General features: G+C 36.8%; 2 protein-coding genes across 8 annotated transcripts in view; one reads left to right on the top strand and one right to left on the bottom strand.

The window, feature by feature from the left end:
• wdr4 (WD repeat domain 4) overlaps positions 1-5,729 on the top strand; it is a 7,097-nt gene extending 1,368 nt beyond the window's left edge. The window contains exons 1-11 of one of the 2 annotated variants that reach the window (XM_079617804.1): positions 702-770; positions 858-1,004; positions 1,521-1,626; positions 1,797-1,953; positions 2,630-2,742; positions 2,827-2,887; positions 2,997-3,098; positions 4,349-4,413; positions 4,558-4,744; positions 4,824-4,896; positions 5,183-5,729. In XM_079617804.1, the coding sequence (XP_079473930.1) occupies positions 944-1,004; positions 1,521-1,626; positions 1,797-1,953; positions 2,630-2,742; positions 2,827-2,887; positions 2,997-3,098; positions 4,349-4,413; positions 4,558-4,744; positions 4,824-4,896; positions 5,183-5,370 (1,113 nt within the window). In that variant the 5' untranslated portion in view covers positions 702-770; positions 858-943 and the 3' untranslated portion in view covers positions 5,371-5,729. Of the gene's footprint in view, positions 1-701; positions 771-857; positions 1,005-1,520; positions 1,627-1,796; positions 1,954-2,629; positions 2,743-2,826; positions 2,888-2,996; positions 3,099-4,348; positions 4,414-4,557; positions 4,745-4,823; positions 4,897-5,182 lie in introns of those variants that run through there. The other variant, XM_079617803.1, reaches the window with a different exon arrangement.
• On the bottom strand, positions 5,722-27,518 carry pde9aa (phosphodiesterase 9aa). 6 transcript variants are annotated; one of them, XM_079617781.1, is made up of 19 exons: positions 27,287-27,518; positions 22,895-22,965; positions 22,701-22,778; positions 22,005-22,048; positions 19,616-19,670; positions 19,394-19,464; positions 15,340-15,424; positions 13,835-13,895; positions 12,247-12,321; positions 11,981-12,067; positions 10,962-11,066; positions 10,469-10,551; positions 8,962-9,118; positions 8,748-8,861; positions 8,564-8,668; positions 6,475-6,603; positions 6,258-6,353; positions 6,118-6,173; positions 5,722-5,839 (listed from the first exon to the last, which is right to left on the bottom strand). In XM_079617781.1, the coding sequence occupies exons 1-18, from the start codon at positions 27,347-27,349 to the stop codon at positions 6,123-6,125; spliced, it is 1,530 nt and encodes a 509-aa protein (XP_079473907.1). In that variant the 5' UTR covers positions 27,350-27,518; the 3' UTR covers positions 5,722-5,839; positions 6,118-6,122. The 6 variants fall into 6 exon arrangements, with proteins under 6 accessions (XP_079473907.1, XP_079473906.1, XP_079473908.1 ...); XM_079617780.1 differs by lacking the exon at positions 12,247-12,321 and adding an exon at positions 12,416-12,490 and having other exon boundaries at positions 27,287-27,433; XM_079617782.1 differs by lacking the exon at positions 12,247-12,321 and adding an exon at positions 12,416-12,490 and having other exon boundaries at positions 13,835-13,892; positions 27,287-27,433.

Below are 27,518 nucleotides of genomic sequence, written 5' to 3'. Positions count from 1 at the left end.
CATGTTTGCATTACTCTCCCAGAAACGCCTGCACTGGCTAGTGCTAATGCCATGTCAGTCGCATGCAGGATGGTCGCATACCCAAAGATCTACTCTACAGCGAGCTTGCTACGGGCTCCAGACCTGCAGGAAGGCCTGTTCTTTGCTACAAAGACGTTTTGTAAACGAGACTTGAAGGCAGGCAACGCCAATCCAGCAGTTTGGGAAGCAGAAGCTGCAGATGGAGGCAAGCTGTCAAAGCAGGCATCAAGGTGTCTGAGAAGAAAAGAGTACGAGTGGGGAAAGCGCGGATGGCAGAGGGTTGCATCAGCAGATATAGCAGCAACAGATCCAGACCCAGGCACAAACTACACCTGCAGCAACTGCAACAGAGCCTGTCGCACTGTACGGTCACAGCAGGAGCTGCAAACCAACCACAGAGACTCCTTGATGCATTTTCTATTGTCTCCAGAGACAGACGGATGCCCAAAAAAAAACCATATCAGAAAATAAATAATCAATCAAGTGATCATAGTCATTATGATACCAGCATGATTATGTGCTATTAAATGTGTTAAATATAAAAAATTATTTAAGAGGTCTTCATCATTTATATTTTATCATCTCTCTATATTGTTTATTTGCTCCTTGTACTTGTTTTAGTTTTTTGTACTCGTGCAAGAAAAAGTAATGTTAGTTTTCTTTTGACATTTTTCTGATAGAGAGCCGTTCGTGTTTGACTGTGCCAAAGCCGAGAAAAAACCAAAGGAAGCTGATGGTGATAATAAAAGGTAGTATCATTTCTGATATGCGAGTTTGTTATTGTACTTCATAATCTGATGATGCAAAAATATCCTAAAATGTATTATATATTGCAGTGCTGGAGATGGACCAGAGGAGAAGGACAGTGACAGGATTCTTGCGTTTGCCGCCTCAGCCTCTGGGAAGCATGTAGCGCTCACAGATGACCACAAGCGTCTTGTTCTCTTCTGCACTGAGCCATCGTGGCAGTGCATTAGTACACGGTAACACACACACACTCATTCCTGAGGTTTGTAAAGAAAGTTTACCTAAAAAGTACTCCCCATCACTCATATCATTCCAAACCTGTATGATTGAAGAATTTCCTGGACACACATGGACTGTCCAATATCTCTTTAATCAAGGGGAAATTATAGTAAAAAAACAACAACTGGAACTGATTTGGGACAACATGAGGTTGAGTAAATGACAGAGTTTTTCTTTTTGGGTAAACGGTTCTTTTAAAGTGCCCCCATTTTGCTTTTTCAGATATTACCTTTCACGTAGTGTGTAATATAGCTGTTTGTTAATATAAAATATCTGCAAAGTGCAGATAAATAAAGTTATCGTCTCCTAAAAAAAGGAGCCAACTCTAAACTGCCTGAAACAAGTCAACGGTAATTCCTGTCTGTCTTAGTGCACAAACACTATGTAGGTTTGTAACACATTAGCATGATGCCAGCCTATGGTCTTCATTGGCTGCCGAGAACATCGTCTATTTTGACCCTCAAATGCTGTAGTTGTAGACCATGGTGGACCATCTGACCAATCAGAGCAGAGAAGGCTCTCAGAAAGAAGGGGGTTGGAGACTTTATTGAACCATTTCAGAAAGTGTGAGGAAAAGAGGTGATGCAATGTATATTATGCGAAAATGTTTTGTTGTTTTTTACCTTTGATGCATAACCTATTGAAGTAGCCTTCCGAAACTAAATTAGGAACTAGGAGCATAATAGGGGCATATTAATGTCATTTGTCTGTAAGGCTCCATCTAATTCTGTGGTGGTTTTTTTTTGTAGGTGGGTTGTGCGGCGATGCACGTCTCTTGTATTTACTCAGGCTGAGGATGAAGTCTTTGTGGCTGATAAGTCTGGGGATGTATATTCATTCTCTGTTCTGGAGGCGCAGAAACCAGGAGAGCTGAAGCTGGGACATCTCTCCATGTTACTGGATGTGGTATGTTGTACACAAACAGTAGGTTTAAGGACAGTTCAATGGACTTTATGCACAGCTGCACTACTTCCTGAACTTTAGCCAGCTCCTTTGTTTTCTGTCTGCCATTATTGGACAAACTGATTAATCCAGGTGTGTCTGATTATTGTTGTTGGTCAGGCACACCTGGATTAATCAGTTTGTCCAATAATGGCAGACAGGAAACAAAGGAGTTGGCTAAAGTTCAGGAAGTAGTGCAGCTGTGCATAAAGTCCATTAGAGAAGGGAATATATTGAATATTTATTTAATGAAGTGCCAGTTTTTCATTGTGGAACTTAATGCAGCACCTGAACGAAAATGTCAAATTCACTTTTATTTTCACATCATTTGTGATGTTATTTATCTAATTAACTAATATGGTTAACAGCTTTAAAAAAAAAAAAATTGTGTTTATATATCTTTATTTTTTTTTTCATTTACCTCTAGAAAAAAAAGTATTAAATGGCTGAAATATTTCTTTAATAAAGTGCCTGTTTTTGTTTAGGGGAGTTATTTCAGAATCCAAACCAAAAATATTAAAATTCCCTTTTATTTTCACTTAATTACATTATTTAGCTAATTAACCAAGTGATTCTCCGCTTTAAAAAAGAAAGAAAAAAAGTGAGTTTAATATTTCTCCTTTTGCATTTTCCTCTGCAGACTCTCTCTCCAGATGATAAATACATCATAACGGCAGACCGAGATGAGAAGATCAGAGTGAGCTTTCGGCGGTCACCCTACAACATTCAGGCTTTCTGTCTAGGGCACAGAGAGTAAGTGTGGACCGTGGGATGCAAGTGATGTTACGCCTCTCATGTTGTTCGCACTTGTTCAAACATGTTTTATTTCTCATGCAGATTTGTCAGTGCATTGCTTGTGCCTGCAGGGCATCCTGACTGGCTTCTCTCTGGTTCAGGAGTAAGTGTTTTCCAGTTGAACTTTCAACTGTAATATTTTGTTGGGATAGTGATTGTAAGGGTGATATACGTGTCTTGATACTGGAGGACTGACATGGTTGTGTTCACAGGATGGCACAGTGAAGGTTTGGCATTATGAGACTGGCCGGCGGTTACACAGCGTTGACCTGAGGCAACCTGGCCTAGACTCTGCAAACTCAGACACAGAAAAGGTGCAGTCTTTGTTTTCAATCAGCCATTCGTACAGATATCACACCCAAGCTACGCACAATGTGTACTACAATCCCATGGAAATAATCACATTATATATTGACTTGGATATACAGTTTTCAATGGGAGGTATGTCGAAGCCAAGCCATCTAGAACTTTAGTTGGTTTTTAATTGTTAAAAATCTTAATTTACATAATTTTACAAAGCTGGCCTTTATTTATTTTTAATATACAAAATTCACAATATTGTAATGGCAATATTAGAAACCAAGGTGGTGAATTCTCCAAGGTAAAAGAAAAAATAAGGGCTGTCAAAAGATTAATCGTGATTAATCACATCCAAAATAAAAGTTTGTGTTTACATAATATATGTGTGTATACTGTGTAGAATTATTATGTATAAATACACACACATATATATTTGAAGGAATAATTGCATTTATATACTGTATATACATTTATATAATTTATATTATATATAAATATTTTATATATAAATATAACCAATTTTTCTTAAATATATACATGATTGTGTGTGTTTTTATATGTATAAATAATTATAAAAAATATTTTAATTAGTCATTTAATTAATATATTGCATCATATTCATTTATATTTGAAAATATGTAAATCAAATTATCATATTTTAAATACATAGTATTGTTACGTAATAATATTTGTTAATGATATGATTGAATGTTTTTATTAATTACATTTACATTTTTATTGCCATCCCTAAAAGCCTTTGAATTCAAATGAAACCTTGATTAATGAAATATTGATGTATTAAAACAATCTAACTGAATTCAAATGCTAAAAATGTAATGGGGAAAAAAGTAAACTGCAATGGTATTTCTTTTTAAAATGTTCCCCTTAACAGCTTTTTGTTTTTATTAAAGAACATGCAGTTCTTGAAAGTTTTGGAATCACAAAATGAACTGTGGTCGATTCATTGAATGTTTATGTTAATACAAGTTTGAAAACCTTCGTCAAAAAAAGTTTGAGTACCTTCGTCATAAATACTGGAAGAAATATTTTCGAACTAGATTATAATATAGGGGGCATTTGATTTTGCCGGCAATTTGAGTTCAACAGGTTTAGTGTCACTAGTATAAAGTGTTTATTTTCATTCAAGTCCAGGTGTGTTTATTTTGTAATTGTTTGTCACTGTCACTGATCTCTTTTAAAGAGAGCTAATGTCACTGTGACTATTTTATATATATATATATATATAATCTCTTTGTGTCTTCAGAGGTTTGCGGTCAGCAGGATCCTCAGCTCACCAGATGGGCGACACATAGCTGTCCAGTGTGAGAGGTGCGTTTCGTTTAATCAGATTTCTGCAGCGATCATCCTTCTAACTGGATTCTGGGAGTCTCAGTGACAACAATAGTATTCATTTGTAAAAATAGAAACGCACAAGTCAGAGGTTAAATGGTTTTATCATATCCCTTTGTGTAGATTGCCCTCAGTTCATCTCTTCATGGTGGATTCTGGGACGGAGGGCAACCTGAACCCTGCCGAGACTCTCGCTCTTCCTCTTGCCCCCTGGGACGTGACCTTTGATTCACAAAGCCAACTGTGGGTCTTACTGGAGAGTGAAGACTTGAATGTGCTGCTGTATCGATACTCGGAGCCGCACTGGAAGGTCCACACATGCTCTTCTGTGACTGTCTCCATGTACTGAAGTGAACTCTTCTCTTACTAACTGCTGTGCTTGTTTATAGCTGTGTGACTCAGAGACGCCTGAATTGAGGAGGGTCACTGAAGCTTTACAGACTCAGTGGAATGTCTTTCAAGGTAGGAATCAGTATAAAATGTCTTGTATGTACTTCGTAAAATCAGTAAAGATTTGACTGCAAAAATAAACCTGTATTATGACCTAAAGGTGGACATTTTTACAAAAAAAAAGGCCTAAAAAGTATAAACTCTCAATCAGATGGCATGTAGTAGATTGTTACAACAGGGTTTTCAGCGAAGTTTTGATCATGTTTATAATTTAGAGGCCTTCGAGATTCATTAGTCAAATAAGATACAGTAGGCTTCATAGGGTTAATGTATATTTCCCCTCGTCCTCTCTTCACAGGTTCTGTGGGACTGGAGAGTCAGTTTAAGCACCTGTATAAGGTGAACTTCGACAACATGGCGTCATATTTGCAAAAGAAGCAGGAAAGGCTGGAACAGGAGACTAAGAAGAGAGCGACAGCAAACGGCTCCAAACCCAATAAAATAAGTAAAACCGAGAGCGACGCTGTGCCTCAAAACACCAGCTGAGAGAACGCCTTTTTTCATTTCTGCTTTGTGTGATATAAACAGTTAATTCACAATGACTTTTTTTTTTTATTATTCAGTTTAAACTACCTGGTCTCTGTCTGAAGGGTAAGTTGCTGTTATGCTTTGGCCACTAGAGCGCACTATACTTTCAGTCACACGGGTCCTGGTACCATTTCATCGGAGGACAGCAATGAACATAATACTGTTATAACACAATTCTGTTAAAAATGAGATTGGTGGCTTCGGTTTCTTTTTAAAGTTAGACTTTTATTTTTTGAGTAAAAGTGACTAAAAATCTGTACATCCTGTATAATGTTTATACTTTTTACAAAACCAAATAAAAACACAAATATTTCATAGCTGAGCTGTACACGATTCAATTCCCTGAAAGATGCTTTGGATTTTCTGAGCAGATGGCCAAGATTTCACTCATTTCCCACATTTTACTGCCTCGTCTTGAGGAAGATTCCTGTGGAAACAAACAAAGACAAGGTTGGTTTTGCTGTAAATATAACCTTAGCACCGGTAGCACCTTAATTTACAGCCCTGTTCCGTATGTACATACTTATTATAGCAATTGCAATAACTGGGTAATGACTAGATTCTAACCCTGAACCTAACTTTAACCCATGTAGTTACCTTATATTACCAGTACTTTCTTGGGTAAGTACACGTACTGTAAAATAAAGTGTAACCACATCTATAATGATACATTTAAGTAGCATATAGTACATTTTTGACATTGACCTTCCTCATTTCTTTTTTCCTCCCATTGTTAAATTTTCACTTTTCTTTTTCTGCACCTATTAGGGAAAAAAAACCGGATGAAAATATGTAAATAGCTAATGCCAGTTTAAAACACACACAATCATGTTCACTCTGCTGACCTCATTCATGGCATCATCGATCTGTTTCAGCTCCTCGTATCTGTCCCGGGACTCTCGTAAGGGCTGTACCATTACCTCCTCAATCTGAGGAAACAACTGGAACACATAGAGGACAAACAATATCACAACTAAGTATCAGGATGTTTGATTTATACCAGTTTGATTACAGCCTGCAGGTTTCACAAAGTACTTTCGGGTCCTAACCAAACCAATTCACCTTCATCACTGTCTCGAACATGGGGATCAGGACAAACTTGATGAAGCCGATCTGAGCAGTGGGCTTGGTCACTTTTTCTCTGTCCATGAAAGGAGCGACGGGTAAACCCTCGGCCTTCTCTCGGTCACTCTGTTTGAGAGAGAACAACACAATTCTGATGAAGAAACAAATGGTCTCTAGATGGATAATTCAGAAAAAAAAATCGTGTTTAACAGTGGAATTCCTGCTGAAAAACTACATTACCCATAATGCTGTGATTACATTTTTACACCAGACAGTCGAAAAAGCAACGCTCCAAGATAGCTCTTTAGTTCCACCCACTCCCACGAAGCACTGCGAATTGTTATTGAGTTGATTTTCAAAATACTGAAATTGTATAAAGTGCCTTTACATGCACGTTCTCAACCCGATTATGCTTAATAATCCGCGATCATCTAAACTCGTTAACCCGTTTTCTTTTACCGGAGCGAGGTCATAAACGGCTTAAGCATAAACCGATCGTCACAGCGCGATTTTTGCCCCATTTCACCCAGCATGTAAACGCATGAACCTGCTTTCTGTCAGCTTACTGAAGTGTGCATGTGTTATATGTGAAGGAAACATGTCCTTACTGTGGATTTAAGCACATCCAGACAGAGCTAGCATTTTGCAGTAAGGCAGGAGGAAATATATCACAAACTCTTTCTTGACCCAAATGTTTTTATAATTTAAGGCTGTCTCTCGTCTTGTGATGCTTTGCAGACTCTGTGGCTTAGAGACGCTCTGAAGGGAGGGTGGGATCTCATGCTTTCAAATCTATCTATTGCTAGCCTCTCTGCAAATTGTCTACACTACAAAGTCTTGTACCTTTGTCTTTTTGTCCAATAAAAAAAAAAAAATTTTTTGCTTCAAATCAAAGTTTGTAGTGTTATGATTCTCCTCGTAGCTGATTGCCTTGGTTCATTTCTTATAACGGTTTATTAAAGACTATTTAAAATTTCTATAGGAAAAATGAATTAAAAAATATTTCTGGATTGAGCGCTGATGAAAAAGGGGGTGGATTTGTTTTATTCTATTCCATTACTCCAGTCTTCAGTGTCACATGATTCTTCATTCATTCTAAAATGTCGATTTGCTGCTCAAGAAATATTTTTCATTACCAATGAAACCATTTGTTTTTGTTGCTTAATATTTTTTGTGAAATCGTGATTTTTCGGGACTCTAATGAATATAAAGTTCAAAAGAATTTATAAAGCATTTATATGAAAAACAAATCTTTAGGCCGGGTGTCTATCAAAGCGTTTTTTTTTTTTTTCCTAAGGCCGCTGTATTTACAAAAATTATTTAAATGTAACGAGTTGCTGAGCGTCTATTTCATGCTGGGTGCTTAGCATTTTTTTCCGGATGCCAAAAGTTTAAAAATGTTCATCTTTGTGTAAAACACAACCCTCATCACTGTCACTTTTTAACCAGCCGTCCAATCACAGTGGAGGATAGGCGGGACTAATACCACACCGACCAACCGTCAAGTTCTGCTTGTACAACATCAACAGACGACAAGCACAACAACAGAACAAAATAATTTAAAACGAGCCAGAGCAAATACTTTACATATCGACAGTTTTATATTCAGAAACAAACTGCGAATTGGACACACGCCTACTGTCTTTCAAACAATTGAATACATCCTTGCTGACTAAAAGTATTTATTTCTTGCAATAACAACAAAATCAAGTAATAACAAAGGTCACACTTTATACTAGGTGTATTTTACTACTATTACATAAAAAATGGATTGATAATGTATTCATTGTGTTAATCTTGTATTGCAAAACACTTTTGCTGCTATTCAGTTGGGTTACGGGTAAAGTTAGGGACCGGTTTGGTGGTATGGGTTAATTTAAGGGTGGGTTAACAGTGTAATTAAAGATTACAGAAATGAATTACAGCTGTAATTAAATGCAGGTATTTTAAAAATATAAGTAAAATGTAAAAACATGTAAGTACACAATAAGTGCTTTGTATCAAAGGACACACAACATACTGATTTAAAGTAAATGTTTTATTATTATTGATTTATTGAAGCTTATTGTAATGCTGGCTTCTCTACCTGCATGAAGTACTCCTCCAGCAAACAGTCCACCCATGGCTCAGCCACTTCCATCGGCCGGACCTCATTCGAGATATCACAGCACTTGATCAGCAGCATCTTTAGCTGTCACAGAGAGATGAATAAACTCATCACAGCACTTTTAGTAGGGGAATGTTGATGCTCTAAATAAAAGAAAGCTCACACATGTAACATGCTCCTCATTAGTGTAGTCAAAGTTATCCACTTTCTGTTTGAAAGAGTCCAGAATCTCTCCATGTCGGGCCATGTCCGTGGCCAGTATCAGGGTGATGGTTCCCTGTCAGAGACGAAATAACACACAGAGTCATTATACATTGCTCAAAGACTAATGTGTTAACGTGTGTGTGTGTGTGTGTGCTGAAAGCCCTGAGGCACACCTGACGAATCTGTTTGAAGGCTTCAGGATCAAAGTTGGCAAAGATGTTGCAGTCTGGCTGGGAGAATATTTGGAAGGCCACGGCGCAGTGATGGTTCTCCAGAGGAGAGATGTCATTGTACCTCACGGCCAGCTCTGTGCGCGCGTTAATCTGATACCTGGAAAAGAGAGAGGACGGTGTGTACTGTACTGAGTCCAAAAACACTCGACAGATGCCAAATGCGAACACAAATTATGCTTGCATTTGGTGTCCAAATGGCAGCTCATATGTGGGAAATGTGGAACACAATGACTGGACACAAATGTGGACACAATGACTTATATCTTAAAGGGACAGTTCACCCTAAAATAAACATGTTGCATATTCCATCACTCAGTCCGAAATCACGTACTGTCTGAGTAGGTACTATATTTGAATTTTATTTTACTTTGTGACCGTTAAAAAAGTACGCTCTGTATAGTATTAATATGGGTAGTGAATGAAATCCATGTTGTTACTGTCACGTGGCCTACAGCATCAGCTCGCTTCACTGCCATTTATAAATGCTATCCTGTGGCCTCATGGGATATTAAAGTGTCCATCGAATGCACATTTCAGAATCTCAGCGGAAGTAGTAGGTCATCTGAGGACTTAAGTTTACTATGCATTCAGACATACTCTTTTGGCGTACTATTTTTCTGGACTCTTTCAAACAGAAAGTGGATCATTTTAACTTAACTAATGAGGAGCATGTTACTTGTGTGAGCTTTCTTAACCCATTTTACAGTATGTTGCGTTTTTATGAATAGTAATAGTAGTTTAATTAATCATTTAATTGATAATACAGTTTCATGAACGTGCACGTCGAGCACAGTTATACCCCAGAGCGCTTCAAATATATGACACGTGTCGCATGGGACCATTCGACACCAAAAAGATTGATGCTGGTCGCTATCCCAGAGTCTGGTCGTCTGAAAAAGCGCAAAATTATGTGTTTTAGGTACACAAATATATACAAAACCGTTCAACGGTTTGGAGCTGGTACGATTTTTTTTATGTTTTTAAAATAAGTCTCTTATGCTCATCAAGGCTGCATTTATTTGATAAAAAATATGGTAAAACAGTAATATTGTGAAATATTATTAAATGACAAAACATCAACTATAATATAGTGGAATATTACCAATCTATACACTACCATTCGATTTTTTCCCCAAAATATGCTGACATGCTGCTCAAGAAACATTTCGTATTATTATCAATGTTGAGAACAGCTGTGCTGCTTAATATTTTTGTGGAAACAACCGATATGGTTTGTTTGTGATACATTTTATTATTTCAGGATTCTTTGATGAATGGAAAGTTGAAAAGAACAGAATTCATTTGAAATAGAACTCTTTTGTGACATAATAAACGTCTTTACTGTCACTTTTGATCAATTTTTAACAAGTATTAATTTTCATGGCTGGTCAACATGTTTTATGACGGGTAATAAACGACAATGCTTATAAATGATTGAGGCTCTTACGTGTTGTTGTACCCAGGGTGATCCAGGTCGTGACACACAGCTGCTGTCACCAAAATAAGAATATCTACTTGTGTGAACTTGTCCTGAAAAACACAGAACAACAAGACCGGCGGTGATCGTGAGGCCGGGTCTGCACGTGTATCCCAGCTCTCCTACACTGCTGAACTAAAGCAAGTAATTGCCCTCTAATAGCTCAGCCTGTAATTGCTCGGATAATTAATCCAATACACATCCATGGCAACAGCAGCACAGAGAGAAGAGTGAAAGCATCTTCACAGCAGCAGAATTGCTTTAACACCCCCATGCATCACTCATTTATCACTTGGCTATCTTTCAGTCTCTTTCATCCACCTCCCACTTCTCTTTAATCTACCTCTGCTGCTCGAACTTTCCTGAGCTAGAGAAACACAGGTGGCTGCGGAGCATAAAAGATGTCTTCCTAAATAAACAATTACTACAAAAATATATATTATAAGACATAATGTAATTATACCTGTAGGTTGCAGAGGTAGATCATGCTGTACATCATCTGAGCGACGCAGAAGCAGTGGCGGAAATTATGAAAAGGATTGTTCCTGTAATTGTCATGGATGCAAAGCTGAAAATGGAAAGAGAGAAACTTTATTTTATTTTATTATTTTCATTATTACACATTGTCCAAAAATGTAATCTTCTGCAAAGCTGCTTTGAAACAATGTGTATTGTTGAAAGCGCTATATAAATAAATCTGACTTGAATTGTATTGTACATATAATTGTAACATTTAATTATAATAAAATCACATTAAGTTAGTTTTTTCTTTTTGACTTGGCTAGTAAGCAACCATCCAAAACTACCGACAACTCACATTTTTTTCAGTAAAAGTCAAATAAAATAGTACTCTAAATAAAAATATACGATAGATTTTATTTTATTAAACATTATCCGAAGAAGATATAATTATAATTGTCTCTTAAACATGTTTTTTAAAGCTGCTTTGAAAAAATGCATATATAAATACATTTGACTTAAAATGACTTAATTATATTACAGAAATATATGTTGTGGCTGGAGGCCTGTAAACATGTATGCTCTGTTTTAGTTTCATTGTGTTTTGGTTCTGTTTCTGTTTCTACGCACCTGTTTCTGTTCAGTTGATTACTCTCCCTTCTATTTAAACTCTCAGTTTTCTTTGTTTCATTGTCCGGTATTGTTTATGTTAAGCGTGGTTATTTCCTGAGCTTCTTCCCTGTGACTCTCCTACATGTTCCTAGTGGAATGTACTATTAAAAACTCATTTTGTTATCCTTTGTGATTGCGCGCTTACTATAGCCTACACAGCGCCTGACAAAGTTGATCGGCAAAAAAAAAAAAAAAAAAACGCCAGATTTTCTTTTTTATATTATATATATATAAAAAAATTTTTACTTGGGTCAACAAACACATTTTCTTGGGAAAAAGTAAAATAAAATAGTTCTCCAAATAAAATAAAAATAAAAAAATCAAGTATAGGCTAGAGTATAGTTTTCTTACCAGCCATCTTTTCAGCGTGATGGGGTTAATATTAAAGTCCTTTACCAGCCCGAGGTCATGGTACATATGCTCCAGACAACTCAGCATCTTAAAGCACAAAACACTGATGATAGCATTTTCAGCAGTGCAAAAAATGTGGCTGTCACAGGTTTGGCATGCCAGTCATTTTCCCCATGGCGTCATTCATGCATCATGTGCATTGTCATTGGTACATCAACTTCTGAAGAATGTTTCTATTCTGCATCTTTCTTTTGGCCGATCCTCACCTCGTTAGGTTCCCATTGCCACACATCGAAGACTGGCTGCCTCAAAGCTTCCACTGTCCCCTGTGAGAGGTGGTACTACACAAGCCCCACAAACACAAGCAAACAGACGCAGAAGAGAGGAAACCAGGGGAGAGAAAAGAGGAGAAAGAGTGGCATGTTAGGCTCTTACCTCGTTGGACTCCCACAGCCAGACGTCGAAGGTGGGTTTTCTGAGGGCATCTATGGTTTGCTGGGAGAGCATGTACTGCAGGCGACAGAGCTCCCAGTTAACCCCCGATAACCAACGCCTGGCTGTGGCCATTGCGGACATTACATTTACATCATACTCGTTTACCTCAAAATAAGACTTCTTTATGTAAATGTAAATTCTGCCATTATTTACTCACTGTCATGTCATTTCAAACCTGTATGCTCTTTTTAAAAAAAAAAAAATTATGAAATCTCCACACAGCTCTTTACCATATCCTACGGAGTGCATATACATTTAAAAAAAGTATATAGTGGCCATGAATTAACAATTCGGTCCCACAATTTACTAATACATCAGCACGTTCAATTCGTTCACTCATTTTACTAAATCGGCGCACAATATAATAATTTGTTTCCTCGTTTTTTCTAAATAGTACGCATGATCAAATTCGTTCCCTCTTTTTTTACTAAATACACACAATATATCATTCCCTCGTTTTAATAAATTGTACGCACAATATAATTCCTTCTCTTGTTTTGCTTATGATATAGTAATTTGTTCCCTCATTTTACTAAGTTGTGCTTATGATATAATAATTCGTTCCCTCGTTTTACTAAATCGTGCGCATGAAATAATAATTAATTCCCTAAGTTTACTAAATCATGGCAACATTACAATAATTTGTTTCCTTGTTTTAGTTAAATCAGAACGAGGGAACGAATTGGTACAACATGGCCCCAATTAACAAAATCAAGAGCACAAATTATTGTCACAAATCATTCGTGGCCAAAGTATATTTTTTCCTGCATGTCATGTGTAGGGCTCTGTAATATTCAAAAAATAATGACATTAAAACATTTTATGTAAATGCTGATAAGATTGGTTGAGATCTCAATCATGACTACTTTTACAGTTCTTTTATAGTTTATTTTTTGTTTATCGAGCCTACCAGACATAGTCACTGTGAAAAAAGATGTGGAAATTGTTGTACAATTTTAAAACATATTTCTTTTAATATTTAAAAAAAAAAAAAAATACACTACTGTTCAAAAATTTGGGTTCAGTAAAATGTATTTGCTTTCTGAAAGAAATTAATATACTTTTATTCAGCAAGGGTGCATTCAATTAATCGACAGTAAAGACAAGCATAACCGACCCCAAACAGTAGAATATGTATATATATATATATTTTTATATGTATATATATACGCATTTTTATTTTATTTCTTTTTTGTTTTAATTTTTTTTTCTTTTTTTGGTCAGCTATCTCTTTAAACCATTCTTACCTTAAATGGTGCTGTGTATGCTGACTTATATCAAATTATTTAAGCACAATAAGTATACAAAATAATGAAGGAAACCGTTACAAACACTTGCTCACATCTGCCATTGACATACCTTTGGGTATGAAGGCACATCTCTGCGAGGAGTTAACTTCTTGTTGTCATCTAGGAAACTGCTGTGAAGTTAAAAAAGTAGACGGGGGCTCAGTTGCTTTAGACCCTAAGATGCTGTGTTTTTTCAACAACCAACAGATGTCAACATCTCTCAAAGAGAGTATCTTGAGAACATACAGGTATCTCTGATTCATCTAGAGTCTGATCCTTCACTAATAAGAGAGCATGTGAGAGCCATGTCAGCTCATTAAGACTCAGAAGGGAATAGACCTGACCTCATCTGTTAGTAACAAGAGCTGACTAAGACAACTGGGCTGCCTCTTAATTCTCCTCTCATTAAAGTTAGCAGTACGGACGGTGCTATGAATAGCCTGCTATATTCTATAGACTATTTTCTTAAAGAGGTCCTATTATGCCCTTTTACAAAGTCTTGATTTTGTTTTTGGGTATACTAGAATATGTTTGATTGTTCAAAAACAATGCTGATTTCCATCAAGCCCTTCCTTCCGAAATACGAAATGTGCTGTGATTGGTTAGCTGGCCCAGTGTGTTGTGATTGGCAGCGCTTAGCGCGTGTTCGGGAAATGTCACGACCCTCCATAACTGTGAGTTCTTTCTTGTCTAGTGTAATTATCAAGGTTATTTATTTAAACCAATTCAGACCCTGACAATGTTAATGAACAAGAGGATCGCTCAGAACGGATTTCATGCACAGACTTTGCAAGCACGGATTTCACAGGATGTTTCAGAGTGGTGTGTTTTTTGTAATTTTCTTATACATTATAGATAAGATGTTCTTTACCATTTAAGCGTGATATTTGTCGGACAACTAGGTAATACAAACAGTAATCGATCACAAAACCATGATTACTTTCCCTAAGGAGCGGTGAACCGTCTTACAAAAGCAAGAGCTCACAATAGCAACAGAAAACAAGCAGTTCTCCATGACATAGTGACAACACTGTCTATGACAATGACAATGCAGCTCAACCAGCACCTTTTTTGCAAATTCCGGACACGGATTCTTTAAATGAGGAACATTATGACTTCATAAGATCCTGGAAAAATCAGGTTGTAGTCCAAACGAGCCGTTCGTTGTAGTTCTCGGAAAAGGGATTCTATTAAATAAAATATCTCCCTTATGAGCGGACTTTGGGCGTTGTAAACTTGCAGATCTTTTTAACGCTCAAACTGCAACATTACATACTTTCTAAAGTTGAAAAAGTGGAAAAGCGTAATAGGACCCCTTTAATGCGTGTTCCTGGTCTTATTGTGCACCATTCATGCGGGAAATTATTTCATGTTTGGCTGACATCACCAAGTAACTCCAACTTTTCACCTCCACCCTTCCAACCACCTGATTTCATGTAACGTCACAATCAAATCAATTCCTGAAGTATAAAGTCCAGTCTCAACCTACATTTTTTCTTATGAAATATATTGTTTTACTTCCCGTTGTGGTAATGATGTTCCAATATCTCCAGAACAAGCAGTAAGGTCACTGACCTGTTGTTCCTGGAGGCCATCTCCTCCCGCAGCTTCTTGATGTCACTGCGGCATTTCTCGATCTCCACCACCTTCATCCCCTCCACTGAAGAGGCAGAGCAAATGACGGAAACAGAATAGGATCGTGACACATGAATGGTGGATTTACATATTTAAAGTGAGCCAAACAGACAGAAAATATGGAAACGCGCTAGAGAACATGGTCATGGTTTTCCTACACAAACACAGACTGTTGAGCCATAAAAAGGACATCTGACACCTGTCAATGTCTGGCACGCTTCCCTCCATTGTCCGAAATAATACTGCTGGTCTAAAGTACGAGCAAATCCCCTTTGACATCTAGACCATCTTTTAATTTACTCCTCACAACCTTGGTTTGAGAATGAGCATATGTCACACAGCATTTCCACGTTGGCATCTGTCTAATTTGGTTGCTTCTACCAAACAACAGATGAATTTGCAGCAAAAGTACTGTATAGTTTAATTAGATGCAAGACCTCTGGACTCACATTGTATAATTTAATTAGTGTAATCATTCACATCATATAATATCTGTACTTCATGCAACTATTATGTTCTTTATAGACAGCGCACAGTAATAAATCACCTTAAATTACATAAGGCTGGTGAAGCGTTCAAACTGATGAAGAGGTCAGGGTCCATCGCCTTGGTGACTCATTACATCATGGCTGTATTTGGATTTCTATGGACACACCGCTGCGCTGCAATGGAATGAATCCTAGTCTCCGGTGATGTTACATCGAGCATTACTACTTACTGAAGCAGTAGGTCTTCTGAGTAAGGGCTAGGAAATGTGAATATTTTAGCTTGTTATGTTGAAGTGGATGTCGTGTATTGTTAAATGTATTGTGATTATATGGCTAGGCCAAAGACCAATTTTCAGCCAAGGCTGGACAATAAGTACAACTAACTAACTAAACTAAAAAAACTTAAACTAAAACAACTAGTGTGCAAAGACTGTCACGGTCAAAGATTGCCATTAAACTCACCCTATCCCTTTAGTTCTGAATTATTGTACAACAGATTCCACAAGAGTGTTGAGGGATGACGTGTTTTTATAGGCCAAAACCCAGAAAAAATGTTAGCATTTTAACACTTCCGGTTCCATTGTCTTGAAGTCAATGGGGTTTTTTTAATGAGTTTTTGGTTAAATGCCTGAAATAAGGTCTGTGGAGAACACAAGCTCAAGATATTTTCACGTTTTATTCTACGACATAAAATACATAATTGATCCCCTCTTGGGATTTTTTAAAGATTTTACTTACCTTAAAAATACAGTTACTAACAAGTGGTTAAATGGCAATACAAGGTTGTTGAGGACATTAAACGTCAACAGCCGAACAAGTAAACTCATCTTGTCATCTACGCTTTCAGTTTGTTGTGTTTATAATCGCGTTCTTGCAAACTATTATAACTCGAACTTTCAGGGAAAATGTTTTTAAACAAAGACTGAAAGAGTCGGAGGCTTAGTAACGGTGACGCTGAAGTCATGCGACCACGGTGTGGTTGTTTAAAGCCTACATTTAGCTTTTGGCTTCTGCCGATTGCATTTATGCTTCAAAATTCATAAAAGTTGTGTTCTAGCAACACCGATGTCATGGGTTCAATTCTCAAGGAAATCAAGAACTGATATAATGTATACTTTGAATGCAATGCAAGTCACTTTGGATAAAAGCATCTGTCAAATGTAAATGTAACATTTTTCAGTGTTGACGTAATATCTTCTATCCCAGCATAACTTACAGAGACAGAATTTGAGGAAATGTTAACACTGCATTGTTGAAACATCGCCATTTGATGTATTATTCCATTCAGCCCAACACAGCAACATTGGCTTAACCAATGGTGTGAGTTTGTAGCCATTTTACTAACCAATGGTAGTGTTTTAAAACAATCAGCATTGTTGCAATTTACTTTAGTGATGCTAGTAGCACACTAGCTCCTTCACTTTTAAAAATCTGATAGCGAAGAAAGGAAAATTAGGCGAAAATAGCTCCACTTCTTTACTTCCTGTACAGAATTGCATGGAGATATGCAAATGTTTAAACAAATATGAACTCATAGCAGGCAGTGTGTTTGCTTATGTGCTACTGGACATTACTGCCGCTTGTACTTAGGAGATAATAACATTAAAAAGTATGTATTAAATTGATAAAAAATCACAGTGAAGACATTTGTAATGTTACAAAAGATTTCTATTCCAAATAAATGCTGTGCTTTTAAATTTTCTATTTATCAGAGAATTCTGTAAAAAAATATCACAGTTTCCACAAAAATATTAAGCTGCACAACTGTTTTCAACACTGATAATAATAAGAAATGTTTCTTGAGCATCAAATCATCATATTAGAATGATTTCTGAAGGATCATGTGACACTGAAGATAATGTGATAATGTGATGTGATAATGATTATGAAAATTCAGCTTTGCATCGAATACATTTTAAAATATATTCAAATAGAAAACAGTTATTTCAAATTGTAATAATATTACACAATATTGCTGTTTTTACTGTATTTTTGATCAAATGAATGCAGCCTTGGTGAGCAGAAGAGACTTAGTTCAAAAACATTAAAAAAATCTTACCGACCCTAAACTTTTGAATGGTAGTATATATTAATATGGATGCCATCATAAAACAATTCTGTTCATGAAAATAAGCATCCTTGCATCTTAGTGTGCTTATAGGAACAGAAGGAGCAAAGAAAAAGTAATCTGAATATCAAACTGTGACCTGTATGTTAATTCACAGGCTCTGTTGATAGTCTAATGCACGTGACACTTCAGCTGGGAACAGAGCCCTCTAAAATATACAGTGTGAAAGGCTAATGAATAACTTTCCTTAACAAATACAGTCGAAAAGACTAGACGTGCCTTATACATGTGAATGGTATGCGAGTGAACAATTAAATCTACACCAAATAATTTAAAGTAATAAATATTATCCACAGAATCTTATCAAAGTGGCTGAATAGAACTAAGCACATGAGTGGGCTGGAGACCTAAGAGAAATGGGTAAATAAACTATGAGCTGGAGAGAACCCATAATATCCATACAGCGCTATCACAATTATTAGCCTTCATCAAGGCACTTAACCCCAGGTCACTCACTTTGGATGAAACGAGTTTGCCAAATGACGCAACAAAGTAAGTGTAGTGTAGTGTAATGAACACTTCAGATGAGCTAGAGGTACAAAACACATCAACAGGAAGTCCAAGAGGTGGATCACATGTCCAGGTCTCATTTCAATAACAACAACAAAAGATTCTATCAATAAATTAATAAATAAATAATTAATAAATCATATTTAGCTAAATATAAGCCTATTTTGAATTACGACATTATTTTCATGACAATTAGGCACATTGCTAAAAGCAAAAACAAACAAACAAACCAAAAACATTGACAACATTAAAACATTAAACGTAAAAATAAAAAAAAATGTACCACACTATTTTTTACTGTAAGGGTTTTTGACAATGTCAAATGGCATGATATATGTATTAGGGATGTGCGAGACTATTCGACTACTCGATTCAATTATGCTGCTAGTCAACTTCGAAACAACTTCGTTTACATTTTATTTTACACTTTTAATGTTTAAGTCTACGTTTAAAATAAATATCTCTAAAATGGGTGTCGTTGCTCAAATGAAGGCGGGTTGGGTGGTTAGACTAGTCGACCAGTCGGTTGCAAAAATTGAGTTTATGAAAATTAGTCATTGAACACATCCCTAATATGTATGTGTATGTAAATAAATAGCTATCATTGGATATTTGAGTTATATATTAGTTGTGGTATGGAATACCTCTTATATAAATCAAACACAAAACATATCTACTTCCTCAAATCTGCATTGGGTACAGCAGAACGTTATCTATAAGTCACTATACTGTATTTGAAAGCGCTACAAAATGACTGTGAGCAGATTTGATCGTGTCTTGTTTGTCAAGTTCAGCCCTTCCATTCTAGCCTTCTGTCCATTAGCAAAACACTGGACAAGCTATTGGGTGAAAACAGTTTAAAACTCACACTCCACTCTCTTCTCCAGCATGGCTAGGCGATTTGTCACCTCAGTCTTCAGTTCGTTGATTTTAAACGCCCTTGGGGAGAGCAGCGAGGCAGACCGGTGCAGATGGAGAGAAATATACAAAGATCATTCATCCTTGAAATACCAAAACGATTCAAAATTCAATCAAAGGAAGGTCATTGTGAATTCAACATGAAATACAGACACAGAGATGGTGACAATACCTGGAGAACTGCTCTGCCACTTGGGTTAGAACATTCTGGAAAAGCTCCTCTTTATCTGAGAGATGAGAAAACAATTTCTATTCATAATCATGGCCAAACACTGATGTATAATGTGTTTCACAGTTTTCTATATCATTATTACATGGCTTGGTTGAATTCTAATGTAGAATGCGGTCTGTTATTTCTTGATAACACACCGCTGCTAAGGATAACACACCGTTGCCATGAAAAACAGAGCGTTGCCATGGACACGGTGTTCTTTAGCGGAAGCAATACAATCATTTTTAAATCAATAAACTCCTTTTTAAATCAATATTTTGTGTAAAATTATTGATTTATTTAGTAGGTAGCCATGTAATAAGCGGGATAATGTAGAGCGAGGTGTTATATTCGCTATAACAACCGCCTCGCTCAACATTATCCCTTACGTGTTTCCTCATGTCAGCCTTAAAGGGTTAGTTCACCCAAAAATGAAAATTCTGTCAGTAATTGACCCTTCGCAGGAAGCTTGATTGACAGGTGATCTGACCAATCATACTTCCGACAAAGCAGTCAGGAGGGTTAGTAGATTAACGTTGGAGGATTTGAACTTGAAAAGCGGAGAGTACTGACGCCTTTCCGCGGTTAAAACAACATTCCTTCTTATGTTCATGCGTGTTTATTTGATGCTATAAATGAACTAGAAGGAAGAGATGATCGGTTCACGAGCAGATTTAACTGATGCTCTACAGCGATCTGTCAGACACATTAAAGAGCCACAAAACGGTATTCATTGTTTACATTTCTTTAAAAAAATTACCAAATTTGAAAGGTAAGACTTTGTTTAATATGTTTAATATCAAAAGTAACCAAAAAGTAACCTGGTCCGTTCTGTCTGTCAGTGTGTTGTCGGTGTCCTCTCTGCTCTGCGATGTATTTTTCACTGCGTGAGAACATGTGGCGTGAGAGCGGCGTAGCTTGTCGGACATAGCGACAGTAACTAAGGGGGGCGGGTCTTTGCGAACGGTCAATTACTCACCCTCATGTTGTTCCAACCCCGTAAGACTTTCGTTCATCTTCGGAACAAAAAATTAAGATATTTTTTATTAAATCTGAGAGCTGGATCACTCCTCCATAGGCATTATTGTGATTGAAACGTGCCGGCCCAGAAAGTTAGTAAAGACAATGTTTAAAATAGTCCAAGTGAGCACAGTGGCTCAACCTTAATTTTATCAAGCGACGAGAATACTTTTGGTATATCAACTATTGATTTTCTTCAGTGTGGGCCTCTGAGTGAGTTCACGTAGTGTAACAGCGCAGCGCTTCTGGGTTGTACGTCAGAATGTAGGCTCACTATTGGCCGACGGTGGTCATGTGTGATGCGTGTGATGCTGGCCAATAGTGAGCCTTCATTCTAGTGAGACAGCTCTCAGATTTAATCAAAAATTCCTTAATTTGTGTTCGGAAGATGAACGAAAGTCTTACGGGGTTGGAACAACATGAGGGTGAGCAATTACTGACAGAATTTTCATTTTTGTGTGAACTAACCCTTTAATAAAATAAGCAATACATGTACAATGAATGAAGTATCCTGCAACAAACAGTTAAACATCCAAATAGTCCAAATATATATCAGATATTCCTGGCATTCTCTCTTACACTTGTATCAGAGAAACTGTGACTTCTTACACAAGGCTTGACACTAACAATTATATAGAGTGAGAAAGAATTGATAAACATACACACTTTTAAATGTTTCCGTGTGTGTTTTCCTCATCAATAATATAAGAGTGTGTTCTGATACTGTAGATTTTTACAAAATAGTCGCAAAATATGCATGTAGAAAATGTGCATACTATGCACAGAATGCATATACTGCAGAAACAGTATCCCGGTACTGTTATTTCAAAACTACCCACAGTATTTGTGCATAACTGATGGGATATTGAAAAACAAAGCCGAGAAACTACATGATGTTGACAATAAATCTACTGAGAAATAGCCTTGGAATGCAGACGAATCAGAGAATCTGTCCAAAAAAAGGAACTTGTGTATCTGAGTTTGCTTAAAAATCAATAAAAAGTTATAATCACTTCTCTGCTCATGATAACACGGATAGATTGAAAAGACTGCAGTCCACCCCCGCTGCAGGAGTGTTCCCACAATGATAAATGGAGTCGCTCTTGTGCTAACACGCAGCTTTCCACACACTCCATTTATGGAGATTTGAGAACATATGAGTGATCACTCTAGAGCTTTTTCACTCTTCATAATAAAACAAACCCCATTTTCCCATTTCGACCGGAATGTAAACACTATCGGTGAAAGCGCAGTGTTGAACCTGTGATTTATACATACATAAACATTTAGGGTATGTGAAATGACAAAATGCAGAACATCTGACACTTACCTGCAAGTTGTCCGCCAGTTATGGGCACCACTTTGTACGGCGACCTTCAAAAACACCGGGACACAAACGCAGTTACAGACCAGTTGGCGCCACACTAAAACACGTCTCCTCTGCCGAAATGACAGTTAAGTTACTCCTCAGAGAGATGCTGTTTTCTGTAGCATTACTAACCAAGATGTCTACTCTTCTGACAGTCGATTGTGATTGTTGAATGGACACACTTAGACTCTCGGAGAGTGACTTCCCCTTTATCTTTTTCTGGCCGCCATCCATTGTTTGTCTAGCATGTAGGGCAGATCTCCATATAACCAACAGATAAGGCACAGACAGAAGGCTACTTTACTGGGCGTCTCACCTCTGAATGTTTGAACTGCGTCTTTGTGTTTTATGTGTGTCCATTTTTTCCCTGAGTGTGTCTGCAAATTGGTGTAAGATTGGATCACTGATTTTATATTATAAAAACTCTAAAATTTAGTATTTGCTGTTTACAAAAACAGGGACCGCAAGCTAAGATCACTTTTTAGAACTAACATGAAGAAAGAAAGTAGTAAAATGACACATGGTGGATCATTTGCTATCAAATCGGTCTGAAGAGATTCTGACTTAATGTTGTTTAGGCCTAGACATTTGTGTGTCATTTTTATAGTTAAAAAGCAGTGAATTTTAGTTTATAAATGGGACGGATTGCTAAGTTACCTCTCTGAGTTGTTTGGCATTGTGGGGTCGATGGAGACCATTGCTCCTGTTGAGTCCAGAAGGGAAATGGTTGTGTTCCTGTCAGAAGCAGACACATTCACTAAATATGGGAGCACTTCAAAAGTGGAAACACTTTAACTGCACACACACACACACACACACACACACACACACACACACGCATCGTACTGTACCTGGAGAGCCCTGTGGCAGTGCAGAATAACTCCTTTATATCACATGGGCTGCAGAAACGGCTGAAAACCACCTGAGAAACACAAAGGCATGTTCAGTGTCTCTAAAACAAACCTATCTGCTTTGGGCCACTTTTGACTACTTGAAAAATAAAACTTCAAGCTATGTTAAAGATGAAAAGATCTGATCATGGGGTTTGAAACACAAGTCATATTGAAAATATCATCGATTGATCTGTACTGAAACTGCAATTTGATCGAATGAGAACAAAATTTGGCTGAATTGAGCTGGATCATGACACTAACTTCGACACTTAAAAATCAGCACTGCTATTGGACTGAAATGAATCAACACTGAACTGTCTTTATATTTGATGTATTTTAGATCATCAACAGTTATTTTTCTGTTTATTAATGTGAAGCTGCTTTGAAACTTCCTCTGTGTAAAGCACTATATAAATAAGTTTATCTCCAAAAAGTGACAAATGTCATTATCATCGTACATCTTTGTGTGTGACAGAAAAATGTGGAGCCTTGGACTTGCCAACAACTTACATGTCAAATAAATGACATGGAATTTAAAAATGAATTTATTTCTGAAATAAAATGATCAAACACTAAACAGTTCGGAAGCATCAGACCGTGATGTCAAAATCATAAAATTAATTACGGTACATTTCTTATTTTCAAATAGTCTCTGCTGCCTTGGCAGAAATTTCATTATCATTCCATTTAAACCAAATATAATGTATTCTGCGAATTTTCAAAAATGCATGGCATGATGGTAATGATTAAGGACAGTATTAAGGACAGCAGTTCGTTGTTTTAAAATATTACAAATGGTAGACATAAATGCAAAATTAATTGAAAATATAATTTTTACACGCTTAAGAAGAAGTTCAACGAACAATTTAACCGATTTAGTGAAACTTTAAATTCTGTGTGGGCAGCAAGTTCAAAAATAGCAGAAATCTTTCAAAATAAGGAAAAAGTCATTACAGAGATAATAATAATAATAATAGTTTAACGTCTTTAAAAAAAAAAAAAAACTACAATGATTGCTTTAAAAAAAAAAAAAAAACTTTTTCTTTAAAATCACCCTACATGGCAGAATCAATGTGATTATGATTACCTTCTTGGTTTCTATTCATGACGCTGACCATTACAGCTGATAGTTTATTGACTGTTCGAGACTCTGGACAAAGCCAACGCCAAGTGCATATAAACACCATTTGCATGCAGTGTGAGTCCTGACTCCTGACCCTGAGTCGTCTGAACCACAACACATGCAGCAGACAAGACGGCAAGAACAGGTGACACACACACAAAAAGACAATGAGGGGGGTGCAGCTGACAGACTGAATGAAAGAAGAGGAAAAAAGAGAGAGAACTATAATAAGACTTAGACCTCGAAAGACAGATGAGAATGAGCAGAAGAGTGGGAGAGAGAGAGAGAAAGGGGGAAATGTTCCCTATAATACAATCGCAGGTTCTGAGTTCAAAGATATGAGAAATACTTATTAGTGTCTAAAAAAGAGCTTCTAATGGAGCACTTCGTCAAAGATGAAGCGTAAACCCCACAACTAACAACCTTGGAGAATAGAGACGATAAAATGTAGTACCACCAATCACAGAGCAGAAATAAATCTGCCATATTAGCTTAATTTTAGCAGAAGTTTCTAGCATTTTCGAGGGACTGCGTGAGATTTTAGAAAAAGGCCTGAAGACATACAGTTGCATTAGACATGATATTTTGCCACTCCTCCGTAATATACACTGTGTGTGTGTGTGTGTGTGTGTGTGTGTGTGTGTGTGTGTGTGTGTGTGTGTGTGTGTGTGTGTGTGTGTGTGTGTGTGTGCAGAAGGTGTGAGTGGATAGTGGAGTGGATACACACAGATCTGCTCATTAAAATGTCCTTTTGTTTTTCATTGTGTTCTAGGCTTTTATATGCTGATTATTTTGTTTTTGCCCCATTGCCAAAGCTGAACAATGGCAAGCAGATGCGCAGTTGCAATAGAACAAAACTAATGTATGCAAAGCACACTAATTTGTTGCAATTAATTATTTGGTCGCATCATTTTTTCAAACTTCTCTGTACTTCTTTTTTCATTATAATGCAGGGGTGTCCAATTCTGCTCCAGGAGGGCCACTGTCCTGCAGAGTTTACCTCAAACCTTAAATAGATCATACTAGGCATACTAGAAACTTCTAGGCAGGTGTGTTGAGGCAAGTTAGTGGTCTTAGGTAAAAAAGCCAATTCAGGTTGTTCAGCTAGATTGGTGCATTGACATTGCATGACTTAATAAAACATGTGTTTAAATGTTGGAAAATATAAAGGCACCAATATGTCATCCTTTAATACCTGCAAAATTGTCTGGCAACCACAGTAATGTTTTCCCCATTAATTTAACAGGATCATTTATAGTGCAATTACACACCGTATATAGGTTATGACACTTAAAGTGTGACCAACAAACAGCAGTCAGATGATAACAACTGACTGTCACTTGGATACCTAAATTACCTGATTATATATCAGCCATGTCTTATCTATTTAATTAGAAACATTTTGTTGTAGAAACAACAAGGAAATCAGACCAGGTGTTCACTTACAACCTCTTGACAGAATTGAGACAGACTCCAGAAAACATGATACTTGAGGAGTTTATAACGCGACGAAGCATCACATACAGTGTACTGTGTAAAAACTAATCAAATGTTTTATGAAGGCAAGCAGGAGACATTAAAACAAAAGAAAGGGTGTAACAGTGGAAGAGGAAATGTACGCAGATCAGTGAAAATGATGAGAAATTATTAATATAAACTATATTGCTGCGTCCCAATTCACATATCTATCCTAAATAGCATTCAAGATTAGATTTAGTGTGTCCCAAATCGTATGTTGAAATAAGTATTCAAAAGATACCCGGATGGTCTACTTTTTCCCAGTAAAAAGTGTAAAAAACTACAAATAAAACTGTTAGGCTAAGTAAATGTTTAGATAAAGGGCTTTGAGTGATTAATGATCAGTATCTAACCTGACGAAAAGATATTTATCCATTGTTATCCGCATTATATTTCATCTGAAACAGCATTGTGAACTTTTGTGAAGATACGTTTGGTCATTAACTTCTAAAAGCATCGTTATGCAAACTGCGGAGGAGAGTCTCCACATGAAAGAACCAGATCAACGTGCTACTACATTTCTCTCCGAAACGGTAGGAGATTAAATGAATTCAATGTGGAGGATTTTAACTGTGACAAGATGATTGACAGCTGTCCGTAAAAGACGCAATTATGATGATGTAGTACGTCCCAAAGCTTGCCTACTATTCTGGTACACACTCAAAAGTATGTAGCCTACCTTTTCTTCACAAAAACAGTACATACTTTTAAAGCATATTACAAGTAGGCGCAAAATTGAGAGTAAATGCAAAAACATTAAACCTATTGTAACATCAATAACTCCAAGAATCAGTCTGCACATTTCTGGGTTTTCCATTTTGAAAAGGTGAGTTTTCAAGTAAACTTCTTTAAGATTGTAAACACTATTTCTTTAAGCGCTAAATTGTACATTGTAATGGGAAAATTTTAACATTTTAACATGCACCAAGGCTACAATTTTCTATATATCCTAATAATTTAACAGACATGTAGGCTATTCATTACTTCAATAATCTCATTGTTTCTGCTTTAAATTAATACATTACTAACTGTGTGATTTGTATGTACATATCTAAAAATACATAACTTGGACACAGTCACCACTGATAACAGATCACTCTAAATTGTAATGACATGCATTTTCTGTAAAGCTGCTTTGAAACAATGTGTGTTGTGAAAAGCACTATACAAATAAATGTGAATTTAATTTCATTTAAATGTGCAAGGATGTACTTTAAAATAACAGCATTGACAGATTCACAGTTCATTTAGCTTTCTCATCAAGGCCATGACACAAAACGTTGTTCATTAAAAAGAGAATTTAACATTCTTCTGTAGATTTTAATATTTTGAATTTAGTTTTCTCTAGTTCTCACATATAAATTTCAATAATCAGTTATTAAATTCAATATAAAATCATGGTAACAGGGTTCAATATTATATATATATATATATATATATATATATATATTATGTGTGTGTGTGTGTGTGGTAGGCCTAGAATAACTGCACAGAATTAGTGTATAATAGTTTAGTGTAATAGTTTATCAAAAGAGAATGGAAAAATCAGTTTTAGAGCAATCATTGTGTTTGAATATCATTCAGTTAGCAAAAAAGAAAAAAGAAAAGAAAAGAGCCATAGCCTAATAAACATTCGTTAATCTGTGCAGTCTTTTCCCCAACACAATGCCATGCATGTGGAGAGAGTTGCGCGTCACTCGAGCGTTTACCTTCTGACTCCGTCCATCCACGTCCAGGTATATCACCCGATACGCCGAAGACGCGCTGCCCATCTCGCTCCACTCGCGCTCCGGACGCGGCCCTGGACTACCGGCTACTGCAGTGCCTCCGTGACCGACCTACGGTAAAGTTATGACTGTTTCTATGGAATGGAAGAGGTTTAATAACGCAGAGACCTTGTTGCTCATTGCCACTGATCTCTCAACTCATCGCCCCCCCTTC

The sequence above is a fragment of the Phoxinus phoxinus genome (genome assembly GCF_949152265.1).
Source record: "Phoxinus phoxinus genome assembly, chromosome: 7".
Classification (NCBI taxonomy): domain Eukaryota; kingdom Metazoa; phylum Chordata; class Actinopteri; order Cypriniformes; family Leuciscidae; genus Phoxinus; species Phoxinus phoxinus.
Note: the sequence above shows the minus strand (reverse complement) of the source record. Positions and strands in the feature narration are given on the sequence as shown.

Excerpts from the sequence above, each read along its gene's own strand:
- pde9aa (XM_079617781.1), bottom strand. The coding sequence starts at position 27,349 with ATGGGCAGCGCGTCTTCGGCGTATCGGGTGATATACCTGGACGTGGAT. Across the intron at positions 12,068-12,246 it reads GGCAATGGGAACCTAACGAG|ATGCTGAGTTGTCTGGAGCA; the intron begins GTGAGGATCGGC and ends TTGTGCTTTAAG. Across the intron at positions 11,067-11,980 it reads TCACGCTGAAAAGATGGCTG|CTTTGCATCCATGACAATTA; the intron begins GTAAGAAAACTA and ends TTCCATTTTCAG.